We start from the raw sequence: 26,210 nt of genomic DNA on the forward strand, positions 1-26,210 counted from the left end.
GTTGATTTACAATGTTGTGTTAGTTTCAGGTGTACAGCAAAGTGATTCATTTATACATATAAATATATTCATTCTTTTCAGATTCTTTACCCATATAGGTTATTACAGAGTACTGAGTAGAGTTCCCTGTGTTATACAGCAGGAGTCCCCAACCCCATCTGTGGCCTGTTAGGAACCAGGTTGCACAGCAGGAGGTGAGTGGCAGGCGAGCCAGTGAAGCTTCATTTGCCACTCCCCATTGCTCCCCATTACTGCCTGAACCGTTCCCCAGCCCCTGCCCCCATCCTTGGAAAAACTGTGTTCCACAAAACCGGTCCCTGGTGCAAAAAAGTTGGGGACTGCTGCTATACAGTATGTCCTTGTTGGTTACTTATTTTATATGTAGTTGTGTGTGTATGTTAATCCCAAGCTTCTAATCCCTCCCCTCCATGTTTCCCCTTCGGTAAGAATAGGTTTGTTTTTTTTTTTTCGAAATCTACGTGTCTGTTTCTGTTTTGTAAATAAGTTCATTTGTATTATTTTTTAAAACTGGATTCCACATGAGTGATATCATATGATATTTGTCTTTCTCTGTCTGACTTACTTAGTATGATAGTCTCTAGGTCCATCCATGTTGCTGCAAATGTCATTATTTCATTCTTTTTTATATATATATCACATCTTCTTTATCCATTCTACTGTTGATGGACATTCAGGTTGCTTCCATGTCTTGGCTATTGTAAATAGTGCTGCAAAGAACATTGGGGTGCACGTATCTTTTCGAATTATGGTTTTCTCCAGGTATATGCCCAGGTGTGGGATTGCAGGATCATATGGTAGCTCTATTTTTACTTTTTTAAGAAACCTCCATACTGTTTTCCATAGTGACTATGCTAATCTACATTCCCATCAACAGTGTAGGAGGTTTCCCTTTTCTCCACACCGTCTCCAGCATTTATTGTTTGTAGACTTTTTTAAAAAATTTATTTATTTATTTATTTATTTATGGCTGTGTTGGGTCTTTGTTGCTGTGCGTGGCTTTCTCTAGTTGCGGTGAGAGGGGGTTACTCTTCGTTGAGGTGCGCGGGCTTCTCATTGCGGTGGCTTCTCTTGTTGCGGAGCACGGGCTCTAGGCGCGCAGGCTTCAGTAGCTGTGGCTCACGGGCTGTAGAGCGCAGGCTCAGTAGTTGTGGTGCACGGGCCTAGTTGCTTTGCGGCATGTGGGATCTTCCCGGACCAGAGCTCGAACCCGTGTCCCCTGCATTGACAGGCGGATTCTTAACCACTGTGTCCCCAGGGAAGTCCCCATCATTCTTTTTAAATTGTTGCATACTTTTACTAAGAATGGCGGTTGTATAATATATTTACCATTCTACTATGGACTTTCAGTTACTTTTAGTTTCTCCTTACTACAGTGTTGGAATGAATATCCTTACATATGTAACCTTGGGTGAGCCCCTGGGACAGGCCACCAAGTGAGGGTCCTTGGCTTTGCACAGGAAAGAATTCAGAGCAAGCCAGAGTAAAGTGAAAGCAAGTTTATTTAGAGAGATACACACTCCATAGATAGACTGTGGGCCTTCTTAGAACATGAGAGGCGGCCACAAAATATGGAGTGTTTAGTTTTTATGGTCTGGATAATTTCATAGGCTAGTGAGTGGGAGGAATCTTCTAAGTATCTTGGAGAAGGGGTGGGGATTTCCAGGAATTGGGCCACCACCCACTTTATGGCCTTTTTGGGAAATTGTGTCATGGCCCCTGCGGCTGTGTCATTTAGATGCTAATGAGAGTAAAATGAGGCCCAAGGTCTACTGGAAGTAGAATCTTGTGCCATCTTGGACCTAGTCGGTTCTAACCAGTTTATGTTCTTAAATGGTTGTGGCATTCTCTTAATCGTTGTGCCCTGCCCCCTTCCTTCTTGTCTCAAAGCCAGTTACATAATACCTTTGGTTTTAGTTCAAGATAATATGCATTCAACTGTAATGCAAAGAATTCTGCATTAGATATTGGCATTTCAGGCTGAAAGGTTTAAGAGAATTTAAGTCCATAAACCATATTAAGATGTTTGGAATATTTAACATTTATTTTGCCCTTTTATAGGTTTAATTTGTTAGATTTGTTTGCCAGTCTGCCGTATCAAGCATTTAAGGTGGTTAAAAAGCAGTTAGGTTAATATGCGTAATGTAACTTAAAATGTTAAAAGTAGTGTGATCATATTTGTGAATAGAATTGTTTTAAAAGCGAGATGGGAAGCCAGCGAGGTCGGTTCCGCCCGACTCCAACATGGCGGCACGCTTTGTCGGCTCTGAAGTGCTGTCCCTGGCCTCCTCGCGGCCGTGATGCACCTCTCTCTGCGGTGGGGTCCAGGACATGGCAGGTAATGAGCTGGAGGAGGAGAGCCAAGCTGGAGTTGCCCCAGACAAATTGTCAGAACGGAGTAGGCTGGGCTACTTGGAAATCTGAGAAATAAGGTAGTGGGACTTCCCTGGTGGCGCAGTGGTTAAGAATCCGCCTGCCAATGCATGGGACACCGGTTCGAGCCCTGGTCCGGGAAGATCCCACATGTCACAGAGCAACTAAGCCCGTGCGCCACAACTACTGAGCCTGTGCTCTAGAACCGGCGAGCCACAACTACTGACCCCGTGTGCTACTGAAGTCTGCGTGCCTAGAGCCCATGCTCCACAACAAGAGAAGTCACCGCAATAAGAAGCCCATGCACTGCAAGGAAGAGTTGCACCTACTCGCTGCAGCTAAAGCCCACACATAGCAATAAAAGACCCAACTTACTTATTGTAAGTAAATAAATAAAATTGTTTTTAAATTTTTTTTAAAAAGAATTGTTTTAAAAGGTTTAATATCTGTTTTGAGTTGCTCTAAATTAAAAACCAGTGAAAGTGATTCCTCCTATTTAATACAAAATTATTATTATTTTTAAAATTAATTAATTAATTAATTATTTTTTGGCTGCGTTGGGTCTTCGTTGCTGCATGCGGGCTTTCTCTAGTTGTGGCGAGCCGGGGCTACTCTTTGTTGTGGTGTGTGGGCTTCTCACTGCGGTGGCTTCTCTTGTTGCGGAGCATGGGCTCTTGGTGTGCGGGCTTCGGTAGTTGTGGCTCGTGGGCTCTAGAGCACAGGCTCAGTAGTTGTGGCACATGGGCTTAGTTGCTCTGCGGCATGTGGGATCTTCCCGGACCAGGGCTCGAACCCGGCTCGAACCCGTATCCCCTTCATTGGCAGGCGGATTCTTTTTTTTTTTTTTTAATATGTATGAACTTTTTTTTTTTAATTTGTTTATTTATTTATTTTTGGCTGCTATGGGCTTCATTGCTGCTTGAGGGCTTTTCTCTAGTTGCAGCGAGCGGGGGCTACTCTTCGTTGAGGTGCGCAGGCTTCTCATTGCGGTGGCTTCTCTTGTTATGGAGCACGGGCTCTAGGCTCACAGGCTTCAGTAGTTGTGGCACACGGGCTCAGTAGTTGTGGCTTGCGGGCTCTAGAGCACAGGTTCAGTAGTTGTGGCTCACGGGCTTAGTTGCTCTGCGGCATGTGGGATCTTCCCAGACCAAGGCTCGAACCCGTGTCTCCTGCATTGGCAGGCAGATTCTTAACCACTGCACCACCAGGGAAGTCCCAATATGTATGAACTGTTTTAAAAAGTTATTTATTTATTTATATTTTATTTATTTATTTATTTATTTTTTGGCTGCACTGGGTCTTCGTTGCTGCGCGCTGGCTTTCTCCAGTTGTGGCGAGCAGAGGCTACTCTTCGTTGCGGTGCGCGGGCTTCTTGTTACGGTGGCTTCTCTTGTTGTGGAGCACCGGCTCTAGGTGCGCGAGCTTCAGTAGTTGTGGCACGCGGGCTTAGTTGCTCCTCGGCATGTGGAATCTTCCCGCACCAGGGCTCAAACCCGTGTCCCCTGCATTGGCAGGCAGATTCTTAACCACTGTGCCACCAGGGAAGTCCCTTAATAGAAAATTAGATTTGGAAATCATATTACACAATTTTGAAGACTTAAAATTAGGTATTGAAATTTGTATCTTTAATAAATTGAACATGTACTTAAATTCTAACATACTATAAATAACATTCTGTGACCAAAGTCCTCCAGTTCCCATTAACAGATTCAGCATTTATTTCACATGAAATTATCTTAAAAAAACAACCGTCATCATCACCACCACAGAATAACTGTCAGTAAAATATATTAAGAATTAGTGAATACCATAACTCTTGGCAATAGACTAAGCAAGCGATGTTGATAGCTCCAACTAAGGTGTCAATGGCCTCCAGCTAAAGACCATGAAGAAAACGCCTGCAGTTGAAGAAGTGAGATTTATGACTCTGTGAGGGAGAATGCACCTCATTGGGAACCATGAGCCATGAAATGTCTCAGCATGAGGGCGTTTCTCTTACTGGGACACTCCCTAGCTATACATTCAATTATAGAATTTGGGCTTTGGTTTGGTCATTTGGGGGAGGGCATAAGAAAAGGGAGATTTGCTTTAGATTGGTTAGATTGGACATTGTGAGGGAGTAGGGTCGATTCTATGGTTGTTGATAAATCTTTGGGGAAGGCTGACTGGAACAAGGGTAAGGCTGTAATTGGTAAAGAAGTAGCAGACATTCTTTTTACCCAAGAGAGGGGGTGTTGGGTGTTTTGTGGGTGTCTCAGACAAATTATGAAGTGGCTTTGCTTGCTCTCATTTTATCATGGTCTTAGAGTCATCTTGTCTGAGGTTGGTATTCTACGAGACTTATGTCCAACAGGGAAATGAGATATGGCCTGGTTACGAGTATCAGGCCAGTTTTTGACTGTCAGGGGCTGCTCCTTGCCCTCCACCGTGCCCCCCCACCCCCCGCCCACCAGGTGATAGTAAATAGAGAAAAGTAAATAAATTCAAGAGATTTAGCCCACAAGTCTACTGGACCAGATATAGGGTCAGAGGGAATGTCAGCGGTGATTTCTAGGTTGCCCTCTTCTAGAGGGTGGCAATGCTATTCACGAGGATAGCACCAGCTTTGTGTAATCCTTCAACTTAATACCAAAAATAAAGAACCTACTGTACGGCACAGGGAACTTTACTCAATACTCTGTAAGGACCTATATGGGAAAAGAATCTAAAAAAGAGTAGATATATGTATATATATAATTGATTCACTTTGCTGTACAGCACAAACTAACACAACATTGTAAATCAACCATACTCCAACAAAAATTAATTTTTAAAAAATATATGAAAAGTTAACATATCATACCCATTTTACAGATGGAAAATTAAAACTTTAGAAAGGTTAAATACCTTGCCCACTGCTGCATGGAATCAGAACTCTGGATTTATCCATTTTGGACATTTCACATAAATGGAATCATACAATAGTTGGTGTTTTGTGTCTGACTTCTTAGCACAATGTTTTCAAGGTTCATCCATTTTGTAGGATGTGTCATTACTTCATCTCTTTATAACCAAGTAAAATACCATCGTATGGATGTACCACATTTATTTATCCATGTATCAGTTGATGGACGTTTGGGTGTTTCCACTTTTGGGCCACCACAAATAATGCTGCTAGAATATTCATGTACAAGTTTCTGTTTGAACATTTGTTGTTAATTCTCAGATATATGCCAAGGAGTGGAATTGCTGTGTCATACAGTAATTATATGTTAATTTTTGAGGAACCACCAGACTGTTTTTCATAGTGGTTGCACAATTTTACATTTCCACCAGCCAATATATGGTTCTCATTTCTCCACTTTCTCATATGACAGTTCTAATTTCTCCACATTCTCACCAACAATTGTTATTATTGGTTTTTTTGTTTATAGCTATCCTAGTAGGTATAAGTGGATCTCACTGTGGTTTTGATTTGCATTTCCCTAATGACTAAGGATGTTGAGAATCTCTTCATATGCTTACTAGCCATCTGTAAATCTTCCTTGGAGAAATGTACTCAAGTCTTTCAGCCGTTTTTAACTTAGGTTGTCTTAAGAGTCCTTTATAGATTCTGGATACTGAATATCCAGAATATATACAGATAATATTTGTAAATATTTTTTCCCCATTCTGTGAGTCTGAAACCGAATCCTCCTAAAACAAGAGTTCCCCTGCTGAGTTTATGATTAACCTCTCTATCCAAAACTTTATCCCCTTTCTTGTCCCACCTCATTCCCCTCAGGATGGAGTCCTATCAAAGAAAAGAGAGGATTGAAAACGACCCTTCCGGGTACAAAAGCCCCACTGTGTCCCCTGTTTCTTGTTTGTAGAAAAAGGCTTTAGTATCTTAGGCCTTCCCTGAGTTCCAAAGAGCAGACTTAAGCATGTACTAATTAGGGACATTCTTAGATTTAGGTATTTGATAAACTTTAAGTTAATTTTTGTGTGTATTGTGGTAGAGGTCCGCATTCATTCTTTTGCGCGTAGATATCCAGTTGTCTCAGCATCTTTTGTTGAAAAGACTGTTCTTTCTCCCGCTGCATGGTCCTGGCACCCTTGCCAGAAATCAGTTGAACATAGATGTGTGGGCTTATTCCTGGACTCTGAATTCTATTCCATCATCCGAATTTCGTAATTTAACCTTTTAAAAATCACTTTTGGATTTACTTTAATTTGGCATTTTTATCTCCAAAACTTCCAAAATTATTTATCATTGATTCAGTTGATTGAAATGAGCCAGAATCAAATTTGCTGTGGGAAAAGTTTACTAAACATCAAGAGGGTTTCATAGTGATGTTATTACAATGTTAGACTAAACATCAAGAGGGTTTCATAGCAAAGTTATTACAATGTTAGACTATGTTAGAATTACATGCTTTGCTACTAGAGGCATTTCTAAAGGTATAAATTTATGAGACATTAGGAATCCATTTCAACATATAAGAAAGGGAAATTATGATAAAAATATGAGACACCACATAGCATAAACATACAATATGAATGAATACATGAATAAGGATTTTTAATATTTAACTCTCACAAATTATGTACAATAAGAATAAAATAATACAATTATGTGTTCAACCTTTCCTGTGGATCTGTTTATCTGCGTTGCAAGGGTTGCTAGGTAATAATTGTACAGTGTTATGGTTATTCTGAATATTTTTCTCACAGCCCCGGATAGTTATTAGGGACAAATGACCACTCTCTGCCATGCTGGCTCACACCATTTTACTGGATAAAACACGATTTCCTTGCAATGCTCTGTCATCCTTCCCTCCCAACTATTCTTCTGTCACAAAGGGGAAAACCTTGACCTGGTTGGCATTGCTGAGGTTCAAAGACCCATCAGAGAGAATAGATTTTTCTTTTCTCAACATTCAAGCAAGTCCCTTCCAAGCAGTCACTAGTTATACGGGAAATGTATAGTTGCAAAACTATGATTTTAAAAGGATCTTATATATATATATTTTAAAATTTATTTAGTTTTTATATTTGGCTGCGTTGGGTCTTCGTTGCTGCGCACGGGCTTTCTCTAGTTGCGGTGAGCAGGGCCTACTCTTTGTTGCGGTGGGCGGGCATCTCATTGCGGTGGCTTCTCTTGTTGCGGAGCACGGGCTCTAGGAATGCGGGCTTCAGTAGTTGTGGCTTGCGGGCTCTAGAGCGCAGGCTCAGTAGTTGTGGTGCACGGGCTCAGTTGCTTCGCAGCATGTGGGATCTTCTGGGACCAGGGCTCGAACCCGTGTCCCCTGCATCAGCAGGCAGATTCTTAACCACTGCGCCACCAGGGAAGCCCTTAAAAGGATCTTTTTGCAGATTTGTTACTTGAGGTATAAATTCACTTTTAGTGTGTCTTCTTCACAGCCCTCAAATTCATTTTAAGATCCTTTATTATACAAGAGCCTAAAGGTGACCAGGCATTTTCCATACCAAGAAAAAATCCTCTGTACGTACAAACATAAAAACATGCTTCAGACAATTAAAACATACAACACATGCTTGGATATTAATGCTTTGAAGAGATGGCTTGGGGTTACAGTCACCCAGGTTCTCTCATTAGGAAGTTCTGTGGATCACAGGGTGACAGAATTTTGTTCACTTGAAAGTGAGCCCCAATGGAAAAGAGTAGAAAAATTTATCATTACTACCACTGAAAACTCAGAACAAGAATCAGATAATAAAGGATACCGGTTATAAAACATTGATCCTCTCACCATGCTCCTCAGCATTTACCTCTGCTTTCTCTCTGCTTAAATGGCAGAGTATTGACACTTAGGGGCTCCCAGGCCCTGCAGTTCTGTCGTTTCCCAGTAGGGGATGATGCTGCACTTAAAAACTGCACCAGTTGCGGCGTTAACCCTGGTGGGTCTGGGTTCCTTCTATTTTCAAGACATTTTAAAAACATCTATGAATACTTTTTTCTAAACTCAGAGAAAGTGAGAGTTGAAGAAAAACAGAATTCTTGAAGGATAGTTCTTTTACCCACTACCTTCAGAGGTATTTCTTTGTGTGTGACATTCTTGAAGGTTGGTATCAAAGTCCCAAAGTACGAAATGCATCTCGTAAGTCATCAACCTCGTATAGGGGCTGTGGAGAAAAAGAGAGAGTGGATGACGTTGTAAATATTTTTGAAGAAAGTAAGGGGAGAGGGGCTTCCCTGGTGGCGCAGTGGTTAAGAATCCCCCTGCCGATGCAGGGGACACGGGCTCGAGCCCTGGTCTGGGAAGAACCCACATGCCACGGAGTAACTAAGCCCGTGCGCCATAACTACAGAAGCCTACAGCCTGTGCTCTGTAAAGTTTTCATCAGAGGAAAAATAAGGAGAGAATGATAAATACACACACACACACACACACACAAACACACACAACAATGTGGGAAATATAAGAAAAGGAAGTATAAGTAGCTCCAGGGCTAGATGACTTTGGAGAGAGAAAGAAAATGAGAAGCAAAGAAGCCCCTTAACTTACCAAAAGGATGCGTCGAAGCTGTCTGGACAGACGAACCGAATTTTCATGCAGCCCCTCCCAGGCTTTGAAAGTTCTTTCATGATTTTCCACAAAAGTATTCCAGCAATAAAAATAATCTATAAAAAAAGGGAGGGGGAAGGGGATAGCTCAGATCTCAAATCATGAGGAAAGAAAGAAAACCCTGGCTCTGCCCAAAGCCTTGGGTCCAAGCCATTGGTTCTTTTTTTTTTTTTTAATATTTTATTTATTTATTTGGTCTTGCTGGTTCTTAGTTGCGGCAGGTGTGCTCCTTAGTTGCGGCTCGCAGGCTCTTTAGTTGCTGCATGTGAACTCTTGGTTCCGGCATGCGTGTGGGATCTCGTTCCCTGACCAGGGGTTGAACCCGGGCCCCCGGCATTGGGCGCGGGAGTCTTAACCACTGTGCCACCAGGGAAGTCCCAAGCCATTGCCTCTTTTCCTCCAATTCTAGTTGATAATTTTTGGCTCCAAAGGCGAACCAGAACTCCCAGAATTCTGCCCCCCTGATTCCCCCCTCCCGCCCCCCACCCCCCGATTCCCCGCCCCCCACCCGCCCCGGCTTTTCCCAATCTGAATTGCAAACCGTGCTTTGCTGAGCCGGGCAGAAAAGTCCCTGCGCACCTTTGAAGGTCATGATGGCGATTTGGACCCCAGCGCGGTGCAGCCGCCGCAGCCCCTCGGGCTCCGCCTTGCGGTTCTTGTCGCAGAAGTAGAGGCGCGCTGTGAAGATCCTCAGACTCAGATTGGGGTACCCTCTCAGGAAGTCGGCCACGTGCCGCGCACAGTCGTAGCAGGGGCTCCAAGACGTGAACCAGGTGACACGGTAGCACCGCCCGGGGTCCAGGTCCCAGTCGGAGATGTAGCGGAGGAAGAGCAGTTCCACGTGGCATCCCGCCTGGGGAGAGAGAATAGGGCTCAGCGGAGGGTTACTGACCTTGACCCGCCCTTGACTGCCCTGCCGGTAGCTTTACAGCCATTAATTCATGTCCCTCCCAGGGTGATCTTTTTCTGGGGTGTCTGCAGTTTTATCCTAGGTTACAGGAAGGTTAAGCAACTGCCGGAAAGGACACAGTATAAGTGGTGAGCCCGAACACTTTGCGCTTTTGGCCCTAGGAAGGGAAAAGCGTCCAGCTTTTCTGTGGAATGGGGAGGATGGAATGAGTTGGGTGGATGAAGGAGCATCATATATCTCAGATTTAATTTTTGTTTGTGAAGTTACTTTTTCTTCCTTGGAGGGGAAGGAAAACGGCTTGGAAGGGCTGTTGATGTAACATTGTGGAAATACACTGGACCACTAAGTGGAGGTCAGAAAATTTAGGGTTAGGAGATAGATTATGAGACTGACAGGTGAGTGTTGTTTTTTAAAATTAATTAATTAATTAATTTATTATTTTTGGCTGCATTAGGCCTTCGTTGTAGTGCGCAGGCTTCTCATTGCACTGGCTTCTCTTGGTGCAGAGCACAGGCTCTAGGTGCGTGGGCTTCAGTAGTTGTGGCTCGTGGGCCCTAGAGTGCAGGCTCAGTAGTTGGGGCACACGGGCTTAGCTGCTCCACGGCATGTGGGATCTTCCTGGACCAGGGATCGAACCCATGTCCCCTGCCTTGGCAGGCAGATTCTTAACTACTGTGCCACCAGGGAAAGTCACTGAGTGCTGTTTTGAGAGAGGTAATAGGCGCCACTGGAGCTAAGAGCAATTAAATACAGGCATACCTATATTATTGTGCTTGGCTGTATTGGACTTTGCAGATATTTTGCGTTTTGAAGGTTTGTGGCAACCTGGTCTTGAGTACGTCTATCAGCATAATTTTTTCCAACAGCATTTGCTCACTTTGTGTTTCCGTGTCACATTTTGGTAATTCTTGCAAATTTCAAATTTTTCATTATTATATTTGTTATGGTGATCTGTGGTCAGTGATCTTTATTACCACTATGATTCGCTGAAGGCTTAGATGATAGCAGTTTTTAGCAATGAGCTTTTAAAATTAAGGCATGTACTCTTTAAAAAAAAAATTTATTTGGCTGCGCCGGGTCTTAGTTGTGGTGCACGGGATCTTTACTTGTGGTGCATGGGATCTTTACTTGTGGCATGCCGGATCGGTAGCTGCATGTGAACTCAGTTGCGGCGTGGCATGCGGGACCTAGTTCCCCGACCAGGGATCGAACCTGTGCCCCCTGATAGTGGAAGCGCAGAGTCCTAACCACTGGACCGCAAGGGAATTCCCAGCAAGTCCCCTTAATACTGCAGAAAAGTCATTAGTCCCAGAATCTGAAGACCTAGGTTCCATTTCCTGGCATCGCCACTCTTGTGTCTTAAACAAGTCACCCAACTCTTGGATCTCCTGATTCCTCATCAGCGGAATGACGTTTTGTTGTGAGGATTAAATGAGAGGGAAGGAAAGGGTTGTTAACACAAAAGCTTTCTATGTTTAGAATGTGTCTTATTACCAAATAGGAAAGAGATTAGAATGTAAAACAATTGCAGTGGGATAATTTACACAATACAAATGGAGGCCAAAAAAATTGGAGAGTAAAACTAACCTTAGAAACTAGCCAGTGTCATTCCACCCATGGATTCCTCCCTGGGATTCCACCAAGACTAGATGTCACTGCATGTTATGAGAGGAAATATTCATTGGCAGAAGAGTATGTGAACCCATCTGGGTTTTGGTGAAGAAGTCTCTTGGAAGTGTAATTCTCTGATCTTCAAGTTTCAATGAATGGCTTCCCTGACTTTTCTGAGACTCACTATTACGTATGTTATTTACTGGCCTACGATCTAGGTGAGCAGGAAGGAATAGAACTCATTTGGAAGACAGAATGGAGTCATTAAGTTTTCCTAAATTTTTCTTCCTTAAATTTTAAAAATTCTAAAGCCACAGTTTGTTTTTCCACATTTAAAATTCAGCTCGAATGAGCTGTATATATTCCCCCAAATCAAAAGCTTCTTTCTTTGGATATCTTCTTTAATCTCAAAGGCAATTTGGATGCTGGGGAAAGGAGAGGAAGTTTGGGGGCAGTTATTCTTGGCATTGAAGCAAGGTGTGGCCTTGCTGTGCTCAGCATGATTGGGGAGGACATTAAATGACACCCTTTGGGGTATTTCTATTGTGGTTGCAGGGACATGTAAAAAAGAGATTAGAGGAATCTAGTGGAGACAAATGAAACAGGCTGAAAGTGGTACCATCAGCAGGTGGCTCTAAAAATGCCCTGCCTGGGAAGCAGGTATTAATTGATACCTTGTTTCGAAGGTGCCCAAAGTCCAGTGAGAAGGAGGTGGCGCTATCCCGCCGCTTCACCACGTAGCACAAGTAGGTTTCATGGCGGCCCTTAGCCCAGCGCACGTTTTTGAAGTGGTAAAGAAACTTCCTCTGCTTCATCAGGAGGCTGTGGGTGAGAGGAGGGAGGAAGTGCAGGAGCACCGCTGATCCTCTGGTCACTCCTGGCTTTCCTTCAGCTTTTTTAAAAAAAAATCTGTAATACTTGGGCCAAACCAAAGGAGATGCTCTTGCTTCCCTTTGTTGGATGCCTGAGATTTAACTGAGCTTGGAATCCATTACAACCCCCTTATCAGGCTTATATTTATAAGACCAGTTGAGACAGCAAGAAACCCAAAGCCATACGCGCTCCCAGGGCAGGCTTCTTCCATGGCTGCCTTCTAGATGCTGATAACTTGGAATTACTAACCTGTTCCCCAGTCCCATACTGATCTTTTCAGGTTTCCCCTCCAACCTCTATCTAAATGTCCAACATGGACCTCAAACTCACAGGGTTAACACAGTATTCCCAAATCGCCCTTTCCTGAGCTGCCTCTCCTCTCCTACCCACTTTCCATCCCAAGTAACCGGGCTAAAAGCTTGGAATCATTTTTGATTCTCCTTCACTCCCCATATTGAATTAATTCATTAATCATCTAAATTTATTGAGTCAAACTTTCAAATATTTCTGGATTTGTTCCTGCTCTACTTCCTCTGTTCTCTGCTTCAGTCCAAGCTCTACTCTTTCCCTTTATCCATTGTCCTGACCTCTTAACTGGTCTCTGCCCACAGTCCCTTCAAAATAACATTTTCCACGAGGTGCCTGAGAGATCTCACAAAAGCCCAGGTGTGGGCCTGTCATTCTGATACCGAAAAGCCCCTAACTTCCGCTGGTAGAATAAACTCCAAACTCTTTAATGCAGTAAAGCTTTTACATTTGGGCATCAATCTACATTTCTAGCCTCGTTTCCTAGTATTTTCTCTTTTCCGCATCACTTCAGCCTCCCCGCCACGCCTGCAGCAGGACCCCTGGCACTAGTCTTTTCTTTCCAGCCACCTGGCTGCAAGCTTCCCTGCCTTTTTTTTTCCACTGGGCAAAACCTACCCATCCTTCAAAGCCTTAACCACAATTTCAGATCTTTCTCACTGCCACTATGCCAAAATTTCTAGGCAAAATCGAACATTAACAGCAACAAAAAACCCTCCCGTAGTTTCCTACTGTTCTCCGCTTATCCTTATCAAAGCATTCAACCTTTGTTATCAATTGATTGCTACATCTGTCTCCTCAATTAGAATTTCTGTTTTGAGTCAGGAAGTGTCACTTTTTGAGTCATGCTTTTTAAAAGTATGTCAACTTGAATACTACTAAAAAGTAGAAAGTTAAAAATTTTTAAATGTTTAACCAGTATATCTAGTGATAATTAGACATACTATCTAATGACAATTACTGTTAATATACTTACGTTTTTCGTTCTAGTCTTTTTTATAGGCATGTATTTACAGGATTTAGATTAGGCTGATTTCCTGTGTAAATTTGCAATATAATCTAAATATTTTGCAATGTTCTTCACACACGGGGGTTGTGGGCGGGGCGGGTTAGGGGCGGGGCGGATTGCTCTTTGTTTCCCAGCACAGGGTCTTGCATATCATAAGCACTAAATTGAGTTGAATTTGTGGAAATACTCTCTGCTAACACAAGTTTCTTTGTGGTTGTGAACACACCACGAGCTACACAGTGTGGTTGATACCAAAGCATCAGGAGTGAGTGTCCCTGGTTTTTGTCCTTAGACTTTTCCAGAAATGTACTTATCTAATCTGTGGAGATAATGTTGCCACCTAGTGGCACTGAGCAGAAGTGCAGAGGACTTGTCAAAGTAATGACCTAGTCAGTAATTTGAATACGGTTTGCTGGCAAGAGAATTGAAACTTTTTTCAATTTTTTTTTTTTTTTACATTGAGGTATAATTTACATACTTCACCCATTTAAAATGTACAGTTCTATGAATATTGGCAGATGTAAACACCCAAAACTGCTACCACAATCAGGATACAGAACATTTTCAGGGCACCCCTCCTCCCCAAGTTTCCTCACCCAACTTTTCAGTCACTTCTTCCCCTCCCTCCCAGGCAACCACTAGTCTGCTTTCTGCAACTATAAATTATTTTCTAGAATTTCATATAAAGCACACATTATTTCCTCCTTTGTGTCTGACTTCTTTCACTAAGCATGTTATGACTGTGGCATTCATTCCTGGTGTTGCATGTATCAGTATAGTTTGTTCTTTTTTACGGCAAAGCAATATTCCATGGCTTAGATACAGCACATTTCGTTTATTCATTCACCTGTTGATGGGCATTTGGATTGTTTCCATTTGGGGACTATTGTGAATAAAGCTTCTACATTGATGTACCAGTCTTTGTATGGACATACGTTGATTATTGATATTTTAATAATGAAATACATGAGATAGACCCTGAAGTCAAGTTCTCAAATGTCACTCTTAGTAAGTAGATAAGCAAGGGCTGGAGATTTTTAAAGCTGTTGCAATTTGAATGTCTTCCTCACACACATGAAGGTTATTGGAATCCACTTTTTTTTTCTTTGGCCGTGCTGCAGGGCATGTGAGATCTTAGTTCCCCCACCAGAGATCGAACCTGTCCTCCTTGCAATGGAAGCACAATATCTTAACCACTGGGCTGCCAGGGAGGTCCCTGGAATCCACTTTAAATCCTGAGGCAGGGCTTCCCTGGTGACGCAGTGGTTGAGAATCTGCCTGCCAAGGCAGGGGACACGGGTTCGAGCCCTGGTCTGGGCAGATCCCACATGCCGCGGAGCGACCAGGCTCGTGAGCCACAACTGCTGAGCCTGCGCGTCTGGAGCCTGTGCTCCGCAACAAGAGAGGCCGCGACAGTGAGAGGCCCGCGCACCGCGATGAAGAATGGCCCCCGCTTGCCGCAACTGGAGAAAGCCCTCGCACAGAAACGAGGACCCAACACAGCCAAAAATAAATAAATAAAAGATGCTGTGAAGATTAATTTTGAAAAAAAAAAAATCCTGAGGCAGAGATGGTGATACATCTAAATCACCAGTATATACATTACATATGTGAAACCATATAAAAATTAGTCAATCCGATTTTTAGAATTAAAAATGCACATTTGCGGCTTCCCTGGTGGTGCAGTGGTTGAGAATCCGCCTGCCAATGCAGGGGAAAACGGGTTCGAGCCCTGGTCTGGGAAGATCCCACATGCCGCGGAGCAACTAGCCCCGTGAGCCGCAATTATTGAGCCTGCGCGTCTGGAGCCTGTGCTCCGCATCAAGAGAGGCCGCGACAGTGAGAGGCCCGCGCACTGCGATGAAGAGTGGCCCCCGCTTGCCGCAACTAGAGAAAGCCCTCGCACAGAAACGAAGACCCAACACAGCCAAAAATAAATAAATAAATAAATAAATTTTAAAAAGAAAAGATGACTATCTTAAAAAAAAACCCAAAAACCCAAGCACTCTCTAATGATTTAAATGGAGTATAATCTAGAAAATTTTTTTTAAAAAATAAATAAATAAAAAATAAAAATAAAAATAAAAATGCACATTTGACAGGAACCCGAAATGGATGCTAACAAAGATCTAATAATAATTGGCTTTATCTTAAAGTGATGATGATTTACACGGTGACCACCACAGCACTACCTCTGTTACTATTACGATTGTTAAATAATTAACATAATCACCCTCAGCATAGACCATAAACCGAATACATAATACATGCTTAATAAATACGGGAGTGGAAGAAAAAAAAATTCTCTCTTTGGGGCCCAGTTTTAAATAGATTAAGCATAATCTATTCATATCTTATTCATTCATAATTCATATTCATAATCTATACCAGTAAATTCCTTTTACATTTCACCTGTCTTCCTGGGGTGTGTGGGTGAGAAGTGGAGGAAGGGGGGACTATATGATGCCCTGCAGGTGGTGTGGGAGCCCTGTTACCATGAGGAGCAAAAAAGTGTCCTGGGAATATGAGAAAGGACAGGGCGTAGATTAAAGAATTCAGATAGCCTTCTATCTCCTACCCCACATGAAAATACAGTAGCTCCGTTTCCATCAGAAGTTACCAGTCACAGTGAAGTGAATGGCATGACTATGGCCTTGTTAATGAACTATCTTGATCCATCACTTTCTTTAACTATAGCTGGGGGCCTATTTGCAGCACCCTATGCTCCTCTGGTTTCTCTTAAGTGTACGAAGGACTCAGCAGAGACAGTCTGTAAGGCCTGCAGGTTGACAGCTGCGCAGGACAGCTGTGTTCCCTGAGGCAGAACACTGGCTGCATCCCCAGCAATGCAAACCAGAGACAAATGGGTTAAAAATAATCGTGACAAGGTCACCCTCTCCTGCCGTGTGCCATTACTACTGTGCTCTGCAGATAGTATTTTCCTTAATGAAAATCATGTATTTCCCTTTTTCCTCCTGTTGAATTTCATCTCCTTTGCCTTCTCTGACTTTCTCTGAATTTCAGCTCTGATTTTACCATTGCTTTGCATTTCATTATTTACAAGTATCTCCACTGAGCCTTTTTCCTCTCCCTTTTACCTCAGATTAGTTTTCAAAATCTCACTGTAAACTGAGCTGACATTTGACATTTTTGCCCTCAAGTTTCTGAAGAACATTGAATCTACCATTAAGATTCTTAGCTCTGTAGTTTAAATTCTTTGTAAAAGAATTAAATTGAGATAAAGTATGGATCAGGTATAAATTTTCATACATTTGCAATAATCAAAAATAGGAATAGATTAAGTTCTATGACAATAACATGATTGTCATAAACTTCATGTGAAGACATTGCGAAAATCTTACAAAATACACACTAAAGAAGTAAGTTAAGTCATGTCTGAAGAAATGGAAAGACTAGGTAAATAATAAATGCCATTTAACTGCCTAACAATTGGGCCTATAATATTAAATAAGTTGCTTGACTGATTTATCTCCTTATAATAGTAGACACAGTCATAGTGACCTTCAAGCAATTAATTTTGAATATTGACATTTAAAAAATAATTTCTTGACTGTGTAAATTATTCAGTAAAGTCTCCCCAGTAAAGTTTTTCTTCGAGGGGTTTCATAGTTGAATGTTTACAGAATAATTACAGTTACCACTACTGTTAGTATAGTATTGCTATGAGCTTTTCATGATTTCAGTCTCTTAACATTTGCTTGGTTCTTATTACTACCATAAACGAGTTCTAACTGCAAGGACAAGTCAATACATAGTGCAGAAAAGTTCTTTTGACTATGGGGAAAAAAGAGAAAGAGACAGTTGGGTGGAAAGCATGTTAAGATCTGAACAGAAGATGAGACAGAACTAGAAAAATAAATGTGCATCTTGACCAAGCAGATCTTGTGAGTCAGACAGTGACAGGGGAGAAGGGGAGAGTTTACCCATCTGATTACTCAGATTTGCTCTGAGCGAAAGGCCAGCACAGCCACCCACGAGCCGACTGCTTTACCTGTCCATGGTGGACTCCAGCGTGTCTTTCGTGGCTCCCTGAAAGTCTTAGGAAGGGAAGCTTTCCTCCAGCACTGCTGCTGCACTGGCTGACAGTGCATGGGCCCTGACATTCAAATCTGAACCCAGTTCTTTAGGCTCCTCCCCACAGCAACATCACCACCACCAGGTACCCCAGCTGCCTTCCTCCTGTGTGGGTCCAGTGAAGATGGGCGGGGTTTTCACACGCCGAATCACATAGGTAAAATGATTGAGGGCCATCTGCCTAATGCAGAGGTTCCTTTAGGGCTGCCTCTTTAAAAGTCCAGTCCGTGCTCCACAGGTAATAAAGATCAGGAGACGGGAGGAGTAGACAGTTTGTAAAATTGTAATCATGGTAAAATGATATCTTTAATTTTAGAAGCATAATAATAACCGTAGTAACTTTATTTATTTATAATTTTATTTTATTGATTTACTTTTGGCTGCGTTGGGTCTTCGTTGCTGCACGCAGGCTTTCTCTAGTTGCGGCGAGCAGGGGCTACTCTTCATTGTGGTGCGCGGGCTTCTCATTGTGGTGGCTTCTCTTGTTGCGGAGCATGGGCTCTAGGCACGTGGGCTTCAGTAGTTGTGGCACATGGGCTCAGTAGTTGTGGCTTGCCGGTTCTAGAGCACAGGCTCAGTAGTTGTGGCACACGGGCTTAGTTGCTCTGTGGGATGTGGGATCTTCCCGGACCAGGACTCGAACCCGTGTCCCCTGCATTGGCAGGCAGATTCTTAACCACCGCGTCACCAGGGAAGCCTGTAACATTTACTTAAAAGCATCTTGTGTTCCATCAGCCAAAAGCATCTATTCCCTCATTTAATTACACAATATCTCTGAGTCTCAATAGAGATCAGCACTAACTGCTCCTGCTTTGTGGCCGGTCAAGTAAACGCAGTTATATAGGACTTAGGACAGAGATTTTGCTTCCCAAACCACTTCTTTGATTGCTTTACAAGAATTGCTAGAAGGCTAGATGATTACACCAAAGGGTTTTTGCATAAGCCATGTTTTCCGCAAAAGCCATTTATTAATTTGAAGTCGGAAGCAGCAGCATCTCAAAGAACAACAACAAAAAAAGATTTATTTAATCAGAATCAGCATCTAAATGACTGCACTGAACTTGGAAAACAGGTCGGGCTTTTCAAATAAGAGGCTTTAAATTCCTTCCCTCATACAAGCTGGTCTATTAAAGATTTTGCTTCTCCCTCCTACCTGAGGCCATATGCATTCTATTTATTCATTCAATAGAAACTTAATACCCACTAGATGATAGAAACTGTGCTGGTGTTACAATAGTGAGCAAAGCAGCAAGGGTTCCTGCTCTCTTCCTGCCTCAAGGCTTTGAATACCATCTATACACTGATGATCCCCCAAATCTGTAGTTCTAGGCTGGACCTCCCCCTTGAACTCAAGGCAAGTATGTCCATCTTCCACCTCAGCATCTCCATCTGGATGTCTGATGGGCATTTCCAACATGGCTGAAACTGAGCACCTGTTCTCTCTCCCAACATATAATCTGCTCCTCTTGCTGCCTTCCCTGTCTCAACGGCATCAATGGCAATGTCATTCTTCCCATTGCTCAGGCCAACCTGGCCATCTTCTTGACTGCTCTCTTCCTTTTAAATCCCATGCCCGGGGGAAGGCTGGGGGTGGGGGCAGGGAGGGATAGACTGGGAGCTTGAGATTGACATGTACACACTGCTATATTTAAAATAGATAACCAACAAGGACCTGCTGTATAGCACAGGGAACTCTGCTCAATATTCTCTAATAACCTAAGTGGGAAAAGAATTTGAAAAAGAACAGATACATGTATATATACAACTGAATCACTTCGCTGTACACCTGAAACTAACACAACATTGTTAATCAACTGTACTCCAATATAAAAAATAAATTTTAAAAATAAATAAATCCCATGCCCAAATCCTGTTTGGGCACTGACCACTTTCACCACCTCCAGGTCTAAACAACCTGGATGGTTACATTCAGCCTCTCAACTGGTCTTCCTTTCTTCAATTACAGACTATTCTCTGCACAGCAATCCTTCCAGAATATTTAATTTATTTATCCTAATTTAAAAAAATTATTTCTTTATTTTATTTTGGTTGCGCTGGGTCTTTGTTGTGGCAGGCGGGCTCCTTAGTTGTAGCATGCGAACTCTTAGTTGCAGCATGCATGTGGAATCTAGTTCCCTGATCAGTGAACAAACCCGGGCCCCCTGCATTGGGAGCCTGGAGTCTTAACCACTGCGTCACCAGGGAAGTCCCCTGAAATATTTTAGCTCATGTCTCTCTGTTCTCAAAACTCTCCATGTTCCCTCATTTTCTCAGTAATAGCCAACATCCTTACAATGGGTCACCAGACCCTCTGCCACCTGCCCCTGCCATACCTCTCTCCTTGCTTGCACAAAGAACACACAGGAGCAAAGAATACTTGCTGGCCCTTCTGCCTGGAATGCTATTCCCCTGTATATTGTTACAGCTTGATCCCTTATCTTTACTCAAATACTCCCTCGTAGTTGAGGCTTTTTCTTGTCCCATATCTAAAATTTCAACTATATCCCATCATCCTGACCTTTCCTTTTCCCTTATCCTAATGTATATTTCTCTTTAGCACGCATCACTTAAAATACAGTATTGTCTACATTGATTGAGTCTTAGGTCCATGAGAGGAGGATTTTTTGGTCTGTTTCTTTCTTACCCACATGGAGAAAAAGTACATAGTACCTGGTATAATAGACACTGAAAAAAATGTTGAATGAAACCAATAAGGATCTCATGGAAGTTAAATTCAAGTGGGGAAGAGACATTAATTAAGTAATTGCATTCACATGTAAATGTATAATTAAAACATTGATGTTTGATATGAAAGAAAAGTACACATCTCATAACAAGAGACCTAACTGGCCGAGGGACCGGTGAGAGCACTCCTGGTTGGGAGGTGGTGATAGCTCGCCTCTCAGTCAAGATCCTTTTTAGATTATGGGAGGAAGGGAGTATATGGAAGGGAGTATATTTCTTCTCTACATTCCATGCCCAACTCAGAAACTTTCTAATCACATCCTTTGTTGAACCATAGAACTCTACCCTTCCCTATTTGTCCTACACCTGTCCTCACCCCATCAATACCAGGACTTTAAGGGGAATTTCTAAAGTGAGCGTTAATTCAAATAACAGCTAATGCTTTGAATTCTTATAATGGTTAGGCTTGTGCCGAGGCTTTAAATAAAAGCTAGGCAAATTTAGGAAAACTGGTGGTGGGGGCATTCTCTTGTAAGCTCCTGAGTTGTGATCAAGGTCACTGATTCTCTGGATTACGAATTCTTTGCTCCAGTGTGGGTCCCCAGAGGGGGTTGGCATGATGCTAGTTCACTCTAAAGGACTCTCTGGGAGAGGGTGGATTGAATGTGGGGCAAGCCTCACTTCCCTTTACAATCGCTTTCCTCCAGTACAACCACACTAAACTGTAAAGGTACAGCAGGTTTAAATATTTATTTCTTTATTTGGCTGCATGTGGTCTTAGTTGCAGCACTCAGGATCATTCGTTGCAGCACGCAGGCTCAGTAGTTGCGGCATGCGGGCCCTCTAGCTCTGGTGCACGGGCTTAGTTGCCCCGCAGCACGTGGGATCTTAGTTCCCCGACTAGGGGTCGAACCCTCTTCCCCTGCTTTGGAAGGTGGATTCTTAACCACTGGACCACCAGGGAAGTCCCAAGGTACAGCAGGTTTTATCGAAGCTTTGGAGAGCCAAAGGGAATGATACATGTGAGAGAAGTCACATACATTAGTTCATTGTCATATACATCAATACATTAATTATAGCTTTTTATAGTTTGAATATTTGCAAGGAATTAAACTCTACACAGGAACTCTGCTCATGACCAAACCCCACTCCTAGCCTTGCTCACCTGTCTTCACGTCCACTCCTCTGTTACAAAACCCTACCCTGTGTGGTCATGGGCTATTCTCATCCAAGGATCTAAGCTTCCTCTCTATACATTCTTTTCTCCAAGTCTAATTACCTGTGGAATAATTCCTCAGGGCACCAGAAAGACAGGAGATGGTCACCTTTGGCATAGAACAGATGAGTGAGGAACATAGGGACGGAGACTTATCAAAATTCCTCTAAAGGGAATTCCCTGGCGGTCCAGTGGTTAGGACTTTCACTGCAGAGGGTGCGGGTTTAATCCTTGGTCGGGGGAACTGAGATTCCACAAGCCCTGCAGCACAGCCAAAAAAAACAAAACTAAAGTTCCTCAGCAGAAGACAAGGTGGGATCATCCAAGGGCATGTAAAAATGTGATCCTTTGTTTCCTCAGATATGAGTTGCACTTTTATCCTATTATCAACCGATTGTCCAGAGAATAACACAAACACAAACACACACACACACACACACACACACCCTTCCAAAGAATAAATATTAATTCTCAGAGATGGTAACATCTCTAAATCCAAAAACTAGAAAAAAATTTCCTAGCTGCCCCAATGGGAAGACCCTCATTGATACTGCAGGTGATAACTTCACATGATTAGGCAAAACTGTATTGCTCCTTTTGTATATTCTCTCTTTTCAAATTATGACCTTTTGTTCCGGCCAGAAATAGGAAAATAGGCCCATTGATGATGCACATGCTTCTCTTTTGTTTAGTTTTGGTTTGGTTTAGTTTCTTGGATTTTAACCTTTCCCCCCGCTTGGCCGCACTGTGCGTGGCAAGTGGGATCTTATTTCCCCGACCAGGGATCCAACCCATGCCCCCTGCAGTGGAAGTGCAGAGTCTTTTAACTACTGGACTGCCAGGGAAGTCTCCAACCACTTTTAAATGCACAATTCAGTGGTATTAATTGCATTCATAAAGTGCAACCATCACCACTATCTGTTTCCAAAACTTTTCATGACCCCAAAAAGAAAACCCATAATCATTAAGCCAAAACTCACCATTCCCCCCACCATCCAACCCCTGGTAATCTCTGTGAACTTGCCTATTCTAAACACTCATAAGTGGAAACATACAGTCTTTGTCCTTTTGTGTCTGCCTTATTTCATTCTGCATAATGTTTTCAAGACTGATCCATGTTACAGCATGCAGCAGAACTTCATTCCTTTTTATGGTCAGCCTTACTTCAAAACCCATGCAATGCTGTCATGCTGGTAAAATCAAGCCTGCAGATCTTATCCGTTGATGATATCAGTTTAGAAAACTTCATCAGAGCTGCACAGAGGGGTTTTTCCCCCATATTACTGTGTCTTTAGAATTGGGTTTGGCTGCATATGTCAGGCAAACTCAATAGATTGCTTATGCAAGATACAATTTCCCTCCCACATAGAAAATGTAGACTGTTGGCCTAGTGAGTAATTAAATCTAAATCTAATTGAAGCATGGACTTTGGAGCTCTTTGTTTTGTCAAAAGAGTCTCTGTTGGCCATTTTTAGCCAGGATGTTTTCCCATCTCTCAGTTCAATGATGGAACGTGAGTCTTAGCCAAACACTACATATTGGGAAACATACAAGACCAGGCAGTATGGGAGAGAATAGAGAAAGGTGGCCATCAAGTCAGTTCCTCCAAATTAGTTTCCAAAGCAGAATTATCTGTGGATATTTATTCTATTTTATAAGTTAGATTTGATAGGGTTGGCAGAATCTAATAAACACAAAATAGTCAATGTACCTTTTTGTATCCTATCTCCTGTTTTGAAAATCTTACTTTTCAGCGTATAGGCCACATAAAGAAGATTCTCTCCAACATACACAAATGTTTTAGATATCCAGTACTTGAAAATGAAGGTGCTAGGGAGGAAAAAAAATCTACTGTGTTTGTTTTGATGTTCTATCCTTTCGGGGGCAACTCAAAAAGTGCTTCTATAAGTAATTTATAAAAAGCATCTTTGAAAACTGAAATTCATTCAGTATTTATTGAAGGCCTATTATGAGAAAGCTGAGCTTTGAAAGGGAACAATTATGCACATTATAGTTCAAGGAATTTATAATTTTGTTTAAAGCTTTAAAATAGACAATACTGGGACTTCCCTGGTGGTCCAGTGGTTAAGAATCTGCCTTCCAATGTAGAGGACACGGGTTCAATCCCTGGTTGGGGAACTAAGATCCCACATGCCATGGGGCAACTAAGCCTGTGTGCTCTAGAGCCCGTGCGCTGAAACTACTGAGCCCACGTGCCGCAACGAAAGATCCTGCATGCCGCAACTAAGACCCAATGCAGCCAAATAAATAAATAAATAAATAAAAATAAAATAGACAATACTTAAAATGACAATATAAAAAAATTAAATGTCAATATAAGACTAAAATAAAAATGGCAGAATCATAGCATCTCAAAGTTGAAGGGACCTTAGCGTTCATCTAGCCCTGTGCTTCTCAAAATGGGATACACATATCTTTACACCTAAATTTGAGTACATGGCAATATATCAGGGAGTAGGTCAAAACTACAAGATAAACAGGTCATGTTATCCTAGAGCATAAAAGTTTTCCAAAGATATGGGGAAAATAGTGTTTGTATTTAAAATTATTTAGAGTAGAATATAATATGTATGTTAGTTTTCCTTACACTTATGCTTTTCCCCATTACCCTCTATCACCCCCATTTAAAAAGTAAAAGTCCTCATGACATGGAAGGTTTCAACAATTTTTATTCTCCCCATATGGAGAGTAAGCCCACATCTGGCAGGCCCACAGGTAAATAGAGCATCATGTAAAATGTTAAAGAGAAAACATAGATTCCAGGGAAATTTCAGCCCAACATGGGGAGCGGTTTGAGATTATAGCCTCAGATACTCAGCATTTCTTATTTTACTCTTCTTTATAGGACAGTTTAATGGGAAAAACAAATAGAGAACCAATGATACCGCAATTCTTTGTAGAGAATTTTTGCTAAAGCATCCCAAACAGTGGTCTCCTACCCTCTTGTCTAATCCCATTAACAGGACACCATTGCCCACTCGGTGCCATGAGTTCAGAGGAAGGAGAGACTCCATAATCTAAAGCTTCATAATAGACCTAGTTCTTTTTTTTTCTTTTATAAATTTATTTATTTATTTATTTTTGTCTGAGTTGGGTCTTTGTTGCTGTGCGCGGGCTTTCTTTAGTTGCGGTGAGCGGGGGCTACTCTTCGTTGCGGTGCACGGGCTTCTTATTGCGGCGGCTTCTCTTGTTGCAGAGCACAGGCTCTAGGTTCGCAGGCTTCAGTAGTTGTGGCACATGGGCTTCAGTAGTTGTGGCCCATGGGCTTAGTTGCTCCACAGCATGTAGGATCTTCCCAGACCAGGGCTCGAACCCATGTCCCCTGCATTGGCAGGCGGATTCTTAACCACTGTGCCACCAGGGAAGCACTAGACTTAGTTGTTGATTGAGACTCTGATGAATGGATAAAATTTTAATAAATAAAGAGTACAGAACAGAGAGTTTCTGGAGAACAGTCTTTGAAGATAGACTTGGGCCCTACAACTGGACCTTTCACCTGTGAAACACATGACACTGGGAAAGAATTGTTCGCAAAGTCATTCCAAGAATCTACTTAGCTTTACTGTGTGAGTGAGAAAGCATGGTATCTGGAATACATGAATATGCTTGATAAAATTTCTCATCCTCTCTCCAAGTGGCAGAAACAACATAAACAAAGGCAGAACTGTAGGAATGGGCTTCCTATGTTTTAGTAACGAGTCGCTTATTCTGGTTTGAGTGATGGCTCATAACAAAACAATAATGACAGATGAAAATGAGATGACATTCACAATTCATATAAGCTGCTTAAGGAATGCTTTCTAACAAAATGGAGACTTAAATAACTTGCATAATGGCTGTAAGAAAATTATTAAAGAGGCATGATTCATCCAGCATAAGGAAATAACTTTATTTCTCAGAAATCTATAGTTCCTGCTCACCTTTCTTCTGTTAAAGGAAAGAAAAGTACGTCTCTTATGATGACAATAGCATTTTTCATTCCTGGAGATTTCGAGTTAGTGAGATTAAAAGAAACAATTTTGTGAGGTTTCCTTCAGCTATTTTGAAAGTTATTTTCCTTACTAACTACCTTCTCCCCTCACCAACTTCTCTTGAAAAGTTAAAAACCACAGAAACAACATGACTTGGAAATTGTGCCTCTGGTGGCTGAGTTAAGTCTTGGACATCTGGACTTCACCATGGGTAACCTTCATGAGAAGAACAAAACAGGGTGCTGGGGTTTCATTATGGCCAGTGTGTGAGGCCGGATGGCCCCCTGGGAATTCTTCAGGGTATCCATTCCTGTGTCTGAGAGATGAGATGCTCAGACAATGACTCCCCAGACCACTATTTTTGGACACCAGGTAGATTGTTCAATATGATACTTTGTTGTTTTTGAAAAGAGCCCAAAAAGGTTTCCGCGTGGGTTAAAGTGTGGTTTTTGGAGTGCTTCAACTTCTGCATTTCCCAATTTTTGTTTTTCTCACTTTACTGCCAGGCATATTACTGAATTTCTCTGGGGGTATGAAGAAGTTGAGGGACATATACAGGAATTACTCACTC

General features: G+C 42.2%; 1 protein-coding gene across 1 annotated transcript; it reads right to left on the reverse strand.

Annotated features, from left to right (window-relative positions):
* Positions 1-8,445: 8,445 nt before the first annotated feature.
* Positions 8,446-17,671, reverse strand: AICDA (activation induced cytidine deaminase). The gene is made up of 5 exons (XM_068560901.1): positions 17,664-17,671; positions 12,138-12,285; positions 9,522-9,795; positions 8,883-8,998; positions 8,446-8,499 (listed from the first exon to the last, which is right to left on the reverse strand). The coding sequence occupies exons 1-5, from the start codon at positions 17,669-17,671 to the stop codon at positions 8,446-8,448; spliced, it is 600 nt and encodes a 199-aa protein (XP_068417002.1).
* Between the last annotated feature and the right edge of the window lie 8,539 nt (positions 17,672-26,210).

Source organism: Eschrichtius robustus, chromosome 13 (genome assembly GCF_028021215.1).
Source record: "Eschrichtius robustus isolate mEscRob2 chromosome 13, mEscRob2.pri, whole genome shotgun sequence".
NCBI classification, from domain to species: domain Eukaryota; kingdom Metazoa; phylum Chordata; class Mammalia; order Artiodactyla; family Eschrichtiidae; genus Eschrichtius; species Eschrichtius robustus.

What these genes read in the sequence shown, in the direction of transcription:
- AICDA (XM_068560901.1), bottom strand. An exon ending in TTGGGCACCTTCGAAACAAG is followed by an intron (nt 9,796 to 12,137) that starts GTATCAATTAAT and finishes CTCTCTCCCCAG; the next exon opens with GCGGGATGCCACGTGGAACT. An exon ending in CGCCATCATGACCTTCAAAG is followed by an intron (nt 8,999 to 9,521) that starts GTGCGCAGGGAC and finishes CTTTTTTTATAG; the next exon opens with ATTATTTTTATTGCTGGAAT.